At 44.6% G+C, this 12,712-nt stretch overlaps 1 protein-coding gene across 3 annotated transcripts in view; it reads left to right on the top strand.

Annotated features, from left to right (window-relative positions):
* The window catches only part of KPNA1 (karyopherin subunit alpha 1), an 85,701-nt gene extending 74,252 nt beyond the window's left edge, over positions 1-11,449 (top strand). For 2 of the 3 annotated variants that reach the window (XM_084835298.1, XM_084835296.1), the window contains 4 exons: positions 2,158-2,283; positions 5,770-5,897; positions 6,347-6,525; positions 7,454-11,449. In XM_084835298.1, coding sequence (XP_084691424.1) covers positions 2,158-2,283; positions 5,770-5,897; positions 6,347-6,525; positions 7,454-7,641 — 621 coding nt within the window. In that variant the 3' untranslated portion in view covers positions 7,642-11,449. Of the gene's footprint in view, positions 1-2,157; positions 2,284-2,879; positions 3,330-5,769; positions 5,898-6,346; positions 6,526-7,453 lie in introns of those variants that run through there. The other variant, XM_084835297.1, reaches the window with a different exon arrangement.
* The last annotated feature ends 1,263 nt before the right edge of the window (positions 11,450-12,712 follow it).

The following is a 12,712-nucleotide window of genomic DNA, read 5'->3' on the forward strand; positions in this document are numbered from 1 at the left end:
ATGGTCTCCATGAAGTCCTGAGGTGCCCCCGTGAGGACGGCCTTTGACTCTACATTGAAGTCCCCCAACACCAATAAGTTAGGGGACTGCACACGCACATCAGAGACCACCTCAAGCACCTCGGCCAGGGAGTCAGTTGTGCAGCGGGGTGGGCGGTACACGAGCAGAATCCCCAGCCTGCCCTTCGCCCAACCTCCAGTACATGTACTCAGCAACCTTGGTCTCCTGGAGAGGGGGTCTGGTGAAGACCAAGGTAGATAACAGCCACTCCCCCTCCCCGATCCCCAGCCCTCAGCTGCTGTGCATGCGAAAATCCAGCTGGGCACATGGCCGCAGGAGTTGGAGCAGCGGCCTCAGCCAGCCAGGTCTCCGTAATACATGCCAGGTCCGCACCCCCCTCCAGGATCATGTCATGGACGAGGGATGTTTTCTGGGTAACAGACCTGGCATTGCAGAGCAGCAGACGAAGGCTGGAAGGTGGAGTCGCACCTCCCCAGCCATCCTTTGCCTCTAGACAGGCCCGGAATGGGGGACTGATATTATACATCTCTCCCTTGTTCCCTGTACCTGGCATGGCTGCCCCTAGCGCTCCGCCAGCGCCTGCCACCCAGCCGCTGTGTGTTCTGGCCCCCAACGCTCCCCCCGCCGCCTCCATCAGGTGGACACAGGCCCCTCGCTCCCGCCTATCAGGCAGGTTGTCCACCCCTGAAAACACAACAGAATCCTCCCAAAACCCACCCCCACCAACAGTTAAACAAAAATCAACAAAAAATACATCCCCCTCACAAATACTGCCAGGCAGAAGTCCACAGGGAGAGCAGCGGTGGTGGTGGTGGTGGTGGTGGTGGTGGCAGCAGCAGCAGGCACTCCCTCTTCCCTGGGCAGTGGCTTCTCCTACAGATACTGGCTAGCGCATATGTACTTGAATAGGAATTAAGCATGACATGGAGGGAGAGCCTGTCTTCACGAAGGAGCTGCACAACAGTGATGTCAGCCTGGTGAAAGAAAAGAGAGGGGGGAAGCCCCTCAGAGTATGACCCACCCAAAAACACAGTGGGATACACAATTTCAGAAGCACTGCTCTAGTATGTTTGAAAAGTAGCTCATGTATTTGGTATCGTTACCTATTCGTTGTTCAGTCTGTGTATATTTGTAGCAGCCAGTCCATATTGAGTAATTTGTTACTCAGGTTTCTTCTTTTAAATGAGAATGTTTGGGAGTTTTCAAATCAAGTTCTGAGCTGTCTTGTCCTCAAAGTGTCCAGAATCCCTCCCAGTTTATCTGCACAGTTTAGGATGCATTTGTCAGCCACGATGCAAGCTCTCCCGCAGCCTGAAGTGAGAGAGCACATCTACTGCTGCATTATCCCCCCTACCCCCTTCCCGCGTCACGCCCCACTTCCTTCCCTTTGCTGCACTGCATATCCCCACTTTATGCCCCCTCCTCCTTTACCACACTGCACCCCTTCCTGTGTTGCATCCCCGCTTCCCGCCACCGCAGAGGAAGCAACTGGCGCAGCTCTTCAGAGAGCCAACCAGGCTGAAATGTGTACATTTACTCAAGCACCTTATTCTTGCATTGTTAGAATGTGGGATGTCTAGGTGGATTGATCTGAAAATGTTTGACTTATCTAAGCAGTCCTTAATATGATTCACTCTTATTTTATCTGGAATGTCTTTCTCATCCTTTCTGCCAAGTGGCAAAGTTCACTTTTCTCAAATTCTGAGATGAAAAGTGTGGTGTACCTTTCTTCTCCATCATGTGTTGCAAGGTCCCACATCCCACTCAGTATGTACCCCTGTCTTTGGCTACACTGTCTTGTTCCTAACGTCCATTTAAAAGGCTTTTATGCCTCCTTTTCTGCCTCTTGCAGTCATTGGTCATGATGTTCCTTCCTCCCTGCCCTTCAAACTTTCTCTCTGGGTAGACAAGCTGCTACATTTTGTTCCCCTTTAGTTCTTCAAGCTTTTGCCTTTTTCTTTAATGTCCTTTCTTGATTTTAGATCAGCAAAAGTATTTCAATTGTATCTTTTGATGCGCCTTGCCTTTGTGTTTCTGTTGGTGATGGTCTTATTTTTGTCTTTCTGAGGTAAGTGTACAGGAAATTTGAGATCTAACTTCTGCATGCAGGCTAAAATCTCTGTCTCTTTCTCTCAGGTTATACTGAATTGTTCAGCCCTGCAGAGTTTATTACACTTGCTAAGTAGTCCTAAAGAATCAATTAAAAAGGAAGCATGCTGGACAATATCAAATATCACAGCTGGAAACAGAGCCCAGATTCAGGTAACCAAGCTGCAATTGGTTCAAAGATTTGTTTGCCAGTATAAAATCAGATCCTAGGCCTGTAGCTGTGCATGAGGTTTTGACAGAAGAACTTGCCCATTCTTGTGTGTACCATTTATAGTTTTCAACAAACATTTTAAATACAAGACCTAAACTGAGAAGCTTCAGGAAAACAACTCTAATTTTAACTCTCCTTCCCCCAAACAAAAATTTTACAGTTCAGAGATAGATACTGAACAGAACTGAATGCTGCTTTTCATGATTACAATAGTGTGTAACACACCCTTTTCTGCTGGACTTGAGATGACAACGTTTCAGTCTAGGCATACACAGTAATTCAAGTCTATGCCCCAACCACTGAGGCCGAAGAAGCTGAGGTTGATCAGTTCTATGAAGACCTACAACACCTTCTAGAACTAACACCAAAAAAAGATGTTCTCTTCATCATAGGGGATTAGAATGCTAAAGTAGGAAGTCAAGAAATCACCGGGATAACAGGCAAGCATGGCCTTGGTGTACAAAATGAAGCAGGACAAAGGCTAATAGAGTTTTGCCAAGAGAACACTCTGATCATAGCAAACACTCTTTTCCAACAGCACAAGAGGCGACTTTACACATGGACATCACCAGATGGTCAATATCGAAATCAGATTGATTATGTCCTTTGCAGCCAAAGATGGAGAAGCTCCATACAGTCAGCAAAAACAAGACCTGGAGCTGACTGTGGCTCAGATTATGAGCTGCTTCTTGCAAAATTTCAGCTTAAATTGAAGAACGTAGGGAAAACCACTAAACCATTCAGGTATGACCTAAATCATATCCCTTATGAATATACAGTGGAGGTGAGGAATAGATTTCAGGGATTAGACCTGATAGACAGTGTGCCTGAGGAACTATGGACTATCCATCCCAAAGAAAAAGACATGCAAGAAAGCAAAGTAGCTGTCTGATGAAGCTTTACAAGTAGCTGAGGAAAGAAGGGAAGCAAAAAGCAAGGGAGAAAGGGGAAGATATCTCCAACTGAATGCAGAGTTCCAGAGAATAGCAAGGAGAGACAAGAAGGCCTTCTTAAATGAACAATGCAAAGAAATCGAGGAAAACAACAGAATGGGAAGACTAGAGATCTCTTCAAGAAAATCGGAAATATCAAGGGAACGTTTTGTGCAAAGACGGGCATGATAAAGGACAAAGAAGGCAGGGATCTAACAGAAGCAGATGAGATTAAGAAGAGGTGGCAAGAATACACAGAAGAACTATACAGGAAAGATCTTAATGTCCCTGATAGCCATGATAGTGCGGTCACTGAACTTGAGCCAGACATCCTAGAGAGTGAAGTCAAGTGGGCCTTAGGAAGCATTACTAACAACAAAGCTAGCGGAGATGACAGTATTCCAGCTGAGCTATTTGAAATCCTAAAAGATGATGCTGTTCAAGTGCTGCACTCAATATGCCAACAAATTTGGAACACTCAACAGTGGCCACAAGACTGGAAAAGGTCAGTTTACATTTCAGTTCCAAAGAAGGGCAATGCCAAAGAGTGTTTGAACTACCGTACAATTGCGCTCATTTCACATGCCAGCAAGGTGATGCTCAAAATCCTACAAGCTAGGCTTCAGCAGTATGTGAACCGAGAACTACCGGAAGTACAAGCGCGGTTTCGAAGAGGCAGAGGAACTAGAGATCAAATCGCCAACATTTGCTGGATCATGGAGAAAGCAAGAGAATTCCAGAAAAACGTCTATTTCTGCTTCATTGATTACGCTAAAGCCTTTGATTGTGTGGATCACAACAAACTGTGGCAAATTCTGAAAGAGATGGGAGTACCAGACCACCTTACCTGTCTCCTGAGAAACCCGTATGATGGTCAAGAAGCAACAGCAAGAACCAGACATGGAACAACCGATTGGTTCCAAATTGGGAAAGGAATACGACAAGGCTGCATATTGTCGCCCTGCTTATTTAATTTATATGCTGAGTACATCATGAGAAACGCCGGGTTGGATGAATCAGAGGTTGGAATTAAGATTGCCGGGAGAATTATCAACAACCTCAGATATGCAGACGATACCACCCTAATGGCAGAAAGCGAAGAGGATCTCAAGAGCCTCATGTTGAGGGTGAAAGAGGAGAGTGCAAAAGCTGGTTTGAAACTCAACATTACAAAAACGAAGATCACGGCATCTGGCCCCATCACTTCCTGGCATATAGAAGGGGAAGAAATGGAAGCAGTGACAGATTTTATTTTCTTGGGCTCCAAGATCACCACAGACGGTGACTGTAGCCATGAAATTAAAAGACGCTTGCTCCTTGGGAGGAAAGCTATGGCAAACCTAGACAGCATAGTAAGAAGCAGAGACATCACCTTGCCAACAAAGGTTCGTCTAATCAAAGCTGTGGTTTTCCCAGTAGCAACGTATGGCTGTGAGAGCTGGACTATAAGGAAGGCTGAGTGCCGAAGAATTGATGCTTTCGAACTGTGGTGCTGGAGAAGACTCTCACGAGTCCCCTGGACTGCAAGGAGGTCAAATCAGTCCATCCTAAAGGAAATCAACCCTGAGTGCTCATTGGAAGGACAGATACTGAAGCTGAAGCTCCAATATTTTGGCCACCTAATGCGAAGAGAAAACTCCCTGGAAAAGACCCTGATCCTGGAAAGATTGAAGGCAAAAGGAGAAGGGGATGGCAGAGGATGAGATGGCTAGATAGCATCACCGATACAGTGAATATGAACTTGAGCACACTCCAGGAGAGAGCAGAGGACAGGAAGGCCTGGCGTGCTATGGTCCATGGGGTCACGAAGAGTCGGAGATGACTTAACGACTGAACAACAACAACATGAATCTGATGACTTGAGTAAGACTGGGTCAAATTTGTGTGTTGACTACTAGGAAGAAAGCTTTAGGGAGCAATCCTATGGGGATAGGTGGCCGCCTTCGAACTCAGAGGTGACCCCCTATCCAGTGCAGGGCAGGAGACGTATGGAGGGGATCGTTCCCTCCGTGCTTCTCCTACACTGCATTTGCGGCTAGACTGCCGATTTCCGCTGTCTAGCTGTGGGAAGGGGGAGCGGGGAAGGTGACTGCTTGACAACACATAGGATGTGTCGTACCTGCATTTCCTCCTTCCCCGCCCCGGAATGCCCCCTGGAATGTGCCACTTTGTCCACTCTGTGCTCCTTTTTTGAGTATGGGGTGTGGGGCTGTTCCGCGCTGCCTGTAAGGCAGCGCAGAAGTGGGGGAAGGTTGGTTCTCCAGGAACGGACCTCGGAGCACAGGCTCCAAGGTCGGTTCCCAGAAAACCAGATGTCCTATTGCCGTCTAGCCGCTGACTAGCGGACATAGGTTTGCTCCCTTAGTCTTCTAACCTATACACACTTACCTGGGAACTCCATGGGACTTACTTCTGAGTAGATGTGTATAGGATAGCACTGTTAAGCAAGTAATCATTAATTTTAATTGATATATTAAGGCCCTATTTGTTTTTCAGACAGTTATAGATGCCAACATTTTTCCAGCTCTAATAAATATTTTGCAAACTGCTGAGTTTCGGACAAGAAAAGAAGCAGCTTGGGCTATCACTAATGCAACATCTGGTGGCTCTGCTGAGCAGATCAAGTAAGTAGCAGTAAAGTCCTCAAGATGGATTGATTTGAATATTCATGTTAGGGTTTTCAGACAAAGATACTTCAAGGTCAAAGTGTTGTGCCAAGAGCTGGTGCCATGATGTCCCCACCACCACCACCAAAACCAGGAGATGCCATCTCTATGCACTCATGTTATTCAGTATGGTCTATATTATCTGTTTGATTAGCTTCTTCTAAGACTTACCTTCCTTGAACAGTTGCTCAGATGCCCTATACCACTGATGAAACACTAAGTATGAGTGAATGGACCACTGTTCCTCTCTTGAATATACTTAACATACACCTATTACATCCTGCTTGAGCCATTGCAAAGCTATCTGTACTTTTAAAAGTGAGTTAACCAAGATGCACACAGGTGGTGCCATTTTGTCAAACTGAATCCTCTAGTTGTCTTGATTTTCAGTCCATTGTGGTTTTCAGGTATCTGGTAGAACTTGGCTGTATCAAACCACTCTGTGACCTCCTTACGGTGATGGACTCGAAGATTGTGCAGGTAGCACTTAATGGGCTTGAAAACATCCTAAGGCTTGGCGAGCAAGAAGCCAGACGAAGTGGCACTGGCATTAACCCATACTGTGCACTCATTGAAGAAGCCTATGGTAAGGATAATGAGTGATAGCCATATGAGAATAAACAGTAGATTTGTTTTTACTTTATTTGCCATTGCTCATTATAATTCCAAAGGAGCATGAAGCAAAATGGTACCCTATCACTGTATGTGGAGGCAATGTATTAAAAATTCCCTTGCCCATAATTTGCTCCAAGTATTCTTCGTTTGTAAACAACACCTGATACCATCTCTGTTGCCTTTAATTTCCCAGTTCAGGTAGCCGTTGAGCATTTCTACCAAAAAATTCTCAATACAAGTTGCAGTTTTTCCATTCTCAATAAGAGCAGGATTTGGGAAGTATTTATTACTCCTTATATTAGTGGTTGCTTATGCCCTGCATCATAACCAAAATCTTGCAGTTAGTACGCAGGTTCTTGCTGGTATAATGACTTGAACATAAATATCTTCAAATCACATTTGCTTGGATTGTAACATTGAGAGGTTTGCAGACTATTTGAGTTTAATATTTCTGCACTGCATTCTCCACTGAAGCAGCACTTTCATGGTCTGAGGTAATGGAAGGGAGGAAAGGGCCCAGCTTGGGGACAGGACAGCACTAACAGCAGTGGGATCGCTATCATCTTTGGGCGAAATCGAACGTTGAAGCAGACTTTCTCCCCGTCTCCCCCCCTGCAGTTCTCCCTGCCCCGAAGAACCTGCTCTGGAGCCAATTTTGAGGATGCATGGGAGAGAGGGAATTGCCGCCCCACTGACAGCAGTTACATGAGTAGAAAAAGTTCAGTGGATTCTACCCTTTGGAGTCTTAGGTTGAACATAGCTAGTCTTCTCAAAGATTTTTAATTGGCACTGCAGTTCAGATACCCTAATCTCACTCTCTGGATTGGAAAAGAGGATGACTAGCGCAGGGCGTGTCTTCATGTTCTAGATATGAGGGGGTTTGTGTGTTTTCCTTGCAGGCCTGGATAAGATTGAGTTCCTGCAGAGCCACGAGAACCAAGAAATCTACCAGAAGGCCTTTGATCTGATTGAACACTACTTCGGGTCAGAAGAGGAGGACAGCAGTATTGCCCCACAAGTAGATCTTGGCCAGCAGCAGTACATCTTCCAGCAGTGTGAGGCTCCCATGGAAGGCTTCCAGCTCTGAGGTGTTCTTGTGTGCTGTGTTGCTCTGCCCAGCCAGTCCTAATGTAGAGGTCTGCGTTGGTCCTGTTCTCCATAAATTTGTGTGAGCTCATTTGTTTGCTTTGCGCACACACTCCCTTAAACTCAACTGGAAAACTTTTGGCTCTTAGCTGTAGGATGCCACTTTGGTAAGGGCTTACCGTAACTGTTGTGCCCATCTCTTCAGAGCTGGAGCACCTCTGGAAAGATGTCAGTTTTTACCAATGAGATGTACACTGAAGTGGTGTAAACCTAGATTCTGAAACAAGGGTGGAGTTTGTGTGCGCGTGCGTCACAGTGCTCTTGTTGCCCACAGAGAGGCTCTGAGAGGCTCTCCCTTTCCATGCCCTCCTTTGGGTGCCTCCCTCGTTCCGTGGATTTAAGAGAATTATTTAATGCTCAGAAAAGAATGGTGGTGGTTTTGTGTGTGGCAGCCTCAGCTCCTGTTTGTTTATTTTTATACACACACACACACATGCACATACACACACGCACGCACACGCATGATACTTAAAGATCTTACTTTAAGATCTTACTGAATACTTAAAGATCTTACTGAACTTACAGCTGCCAGTGAATAAGTTTTTCCAGGTTCTAGGAACGCTGAACAGTTGACAGCAAGGTGACTTCTATGCTGCCATTTTGACTCAGTGGGATTTGAAATTCTCTTCTGTCTGCACAAGGAATGGGGAAGTGGCACATCTCTCTGTGCCTCCCCAGTGGCACAGCCAGTGTTCTTGTGAAGTTGCCCTAAATTGTGCCAGGAAAAGAGGAACTTCGCTGCTCATTTACCACAGCATAAATTGGCTCTGTGTTCAAACTGAACCTTTCTTTCACGTTTTGAAATTGGCCCTCATTAACATCGTTACTCCTGGGAAATCTCTGTTTGAGGTTTTTGTACACAGCTTGGTTGAACAGGGGGCTGTACATCACTTTTTGTTGTACATTCTTAATATGCTAAACTATTGATGCAAGGAAGACACTAGCTCCCTGGGTTGCATCTGCTTTCTGAGAGAGGCTACAAAGAACACTTGCGCTTTAGCAGCTTCATTACAAACCAGCACATCCCTCTGTTTAAAGGAATCTAACCCTCTCAAGTGAGGGATGTATTTTGCAGCTACACTACAGGCACCTCAGTTGTGAAATCATCTGCCTAATTTCAATTTGCACCTCTCATTTAATCCTCAATACAAACAGCTGCTCTCTGGTGAAACGTCAGCACTTCAACACCTTGCAACAGCCAAGTGCGTCACAGCAGTTTCCATATATTTGTAGAGTGCCCTTTTGACTCTCACCAAGGTCGTGGCTCTCCAGTATGCTTGGACTGAAGGCATTGGATGTGAATGCCAGTTCCTTTGATCTTCTTCTCTCATTCCAATGCCAGCTGATTGTGACAGCATAGTATTAATTTAACATATCAGCAGTGTTGTTCTTCTGTGAATACTTGGATATTGTAGGGGGCTTGCACCCTCTCCCAAATTGGGTGATGTCTTTAATCATCTTGACCTTTCAGAGAACAACAAATATTGTGCATCCATAATAAATTCTGTTATCAGAATTGCTTGACGGATCCTTCGTGTTAAAATTAACAGAAGGTAACTAGCATCACCCACAAAAAATCTACTTCATCAAACTGTTAGGAGGCCCAGTCTCATCAATGTTTTGTGTGAACAACCCTTCCATGGAAGTCCTCACAGTTACTACTTTTGTCCATTCTTCAACAGCCTCCAGCAAGTTACTTTCTTTAATGTAGTGCTGCTTTACACTGAAGGAGCATTTTCAGTTACCATCGTCAACCTCTGTTGGACTTCAATTGTTTGTGAATTTAGGATTTTAAAATTAGGGCTGATCTGAAATAGGGATGTGCTTTGCAATAAACTAATCCCCCATATTGATTGTTCATGAGGATGATCCCATGTTAGGGCAGGAATCCGTAACACATAACATTTACCCGTGGTTTATTTTAACCCACGGGTTGTTGAATTCTGGGTTACTGTGATGCACAAACCGAGCCACGCTAACGAACCATAGTTTATTAACCATGAACAACTCAGAAAGAGAACCCATGGTTTGTTGTTGAGTTATAAGCTCTGAGTTGTTTAAGCCATGAGTAGTTGTTAGTGTGAATCCAGAACTGCGGGTTGTTTATAGGTTGTTGTGCCAGGCTATAAGGGCAGTGGGCGAGAGTGGTCAGAAAGCCCAGCTGCTTTACACGCCAGTACTAAAGCACCACAGAGGCATTTGGGATACAGGGAGGGAGCAGGTGAAGGAGGAGGGAAACAAACAATCCAGGAATTGAGAAAACAAATGATGGTTTGTTCAGTCGTCTGCCAGACAGACACTGAGTAGGGCAACAAACCAAGAGTTAACCATGGGTTAGTGTTATGTGTGAACCAGGTCCTTGTTTATTAAGTCCATGTTTAAAGAAGAAATGGCACCAAAACTACAGATAGAAGGAAGCAGCAGCTACAAACAAGGAAGTAAACTGTGTGCAAGAAAGATAAGTTGGGGCAGGGGTTCGTGAAACCTTTTGTGGGCACCCCATTTTTTAAAAATTAGATGGGTAATCCTTAAAAACAACCTCTATGTTGCCTTTATGTCCCATAGCTAATAATCATGATTGTTTCAAAGGCTGGTAGAACCACTGATGAATAGCAATCTTGTTTCAGCTTCCAGATTTTTTTGTGGCTGGGTTTTTTAAAGTGTAAATTACCAATAACATGTCATTCCTGTAAGGTTTGTTTTAAATCATGTATTTTATTTCATAGGGTTTTTTTGTGAGGGGTGGGGAAGCTACATATTTTGTAAGCCAACTTCAGTTAAGTGTGCATGTGATACTGAAATGTCTCACGTACACCAATACTGATAGTGTGTGTATGTGTGTGCATACCTAGAGTACATATGCACATACACACTCCTCCAGTGTGCGCGCTAACGTGTATGTATATATGTATATTTACACACATCCTTTATCTTTCTCACACTGAAGGTTTTTCTTCCAAGCTAGTGAGAACGTGGTGCATTGGTGTTCTTGCTAGGAAATAATGACAATTCTCTCTTTAAAGGGGTGAATTAAACCATTAATACATCCAATGAAATGGCGTGGTGTCTGTTTTTTCAAAGACAGAGCAGATGGAGTGTTCTGTTATCTAGTGTCATAGGAGTGTAGTTATACAAATCAGAATGGCCTGTACAATCTCAAGTTGTATACTTGAAAAATCGCCAGTAATTGAGGATTTATGAGGCGAGGCTGATTAGGTAGTGAGGCTCGGAGAATGTGACCAGAAGCCTTGACAGACACTTCCTAACAGCGCTGTTTATACCAGTGTGAAAATATTCTTTCATTGTATACATTTTTACCCAAACAGCTTGAGATTAGATATATATCCTGCTGGAAGGGGCAGGAAGAATATTCCAGTTTTTGCAGGAGGAGGGATAGGATCTTGAAGCAGCTGATGCTTTCTGGGTAGATTGAATGGCCCCTGGAGAGGACCCTCTGCCATCCTAATGTGATTTGAAGGAAGGAAGCTCAGAGCTGCTGACTTGTTCTCCTAAAATCAGTGTACAAGTCAGAGCTGTCCTGATCTGTTCCATTTATCTATTAGTGCCAGCATTGCGGGGGTGGGCGGCACAAACCCTTGCTCATAACTACAGGCTCTTTAGCAGTGTACAGCGATTTCTGCATGTTCATCTGTGGACCAGTCACAGAAAATAAATAAGTGCTGGGGGGGTGATAAAATTAATAAAAAATACCTCCTGAAATGCAGGTGGTTCAGTTGTGATGTCAAGTCCATTACAAACATAGTTATGTTCACCAGTGTTTTGAGAAAAAATTGTCTCTTGCTCCCAGAAACTTCCATTAGTAGGGCAGGGACCCCATAACATGCCTTTATTTTCTTCCATACTGACCATCTGAGTTCAGCAGGGAAAGGTAAAATACCGACCTTGGAGATGAAATGCTGCTGCAGATAAACTTTATCTTCTACCCTAGACAATCGAATGCTATTGCTTAGTGGGTGTGCCTCTATGATGAGGGATCCCATAGAAAGCTATGCATTAAAGACGAATTGCTTTATTTCTGAAAATAGCTTCAGACTTGTTCAGGGGAGGCAAGAAATATGAATGCACGTGTGTGCACAGATCTAAGAACACAGATTGTTCTTCCTAGTGGAGCCTGGAGGAGGTGGTCGCTTTTTGTGAGTTGGGGCCAATCTCAAAAAGTTGTCTTCCCCTCCCTCTACCTTTGCTTGGCAATGACTGGGAGCCGGGAGATCCGGGTTCTAGTCCCCACTCGGCCATGGAAGCTCACTGGGTGACTTTGGGCCAGTCACACACTCTCAGCCCAACCCACCTCACAGGGTTGTTGTGAGGATAAAATGGAGAGGAGGAGGATAATGTAAGCTGCCTTGGGTTCCTTGCAAGAGGAAAAAAGGTGGGGTATAAATGCAATAAATAAAATAAATGGTCCACCATGGTGGCCATTATAGCAAGTGGAGAACAGTATTGGTTCTGCCAGAATGCTTGGCAAAGACTATAAAAGTATAAGCTAATAAGCATTCAGTTGAGGAATTATTTAAAAAACGAATACTGTCCTTTTAATCCTGATAAAAAATGCCTAGAGATCACTGACAAGCTCAAAGCAATATCAGATGTAACAATCTATCTCCATAGGGTCCAGACACAACCAGACAATTCTTATGTAACCAAGGTTCCTTCCAGATGGTTGCCACCCCTTGTGCCTGTAACCAGGAAATAGGGGGGAAAATCACTTCCTAGCAGTAGCACTATTCAGCAAGCGTATTTGGTACGACATTTCCATCTTTGTTCACCAGTTACCGAAGTGCCCAGGCTAGGTCTGCTTGGACTCACATGACAGGGCTCGACTCCACTGCTGTGTCGATTATAAAGGTGAGGCACACCAAGTCTCACTGATTCGGTGAGCAAGTTACTTTCAGAAGTATTCTAAAAGCTATACAAAAGAGAGAAAAAAGACTTCTTCAAATGACACCAGTTGTTCATAACCCTCTGTAGAGGGAATATATGGTGTCATCTCT

The sequence above is a fragment of the Heloderma suspectum genome, chromosome 2 (genome assembly GCF_057233095.1).
Source record: "Heloderma suspectum isolate Gila_16-S chromosome 2, 16-S_ref, whole genome shotgun sequence".
Taxonomy (NCBI): domain Eukaryota; kingdom Metazoa; phylum Chordata; class Lepidosauria; order Squamata; family Helodermatidae; genus Heloderma; species Heloderma suspectum.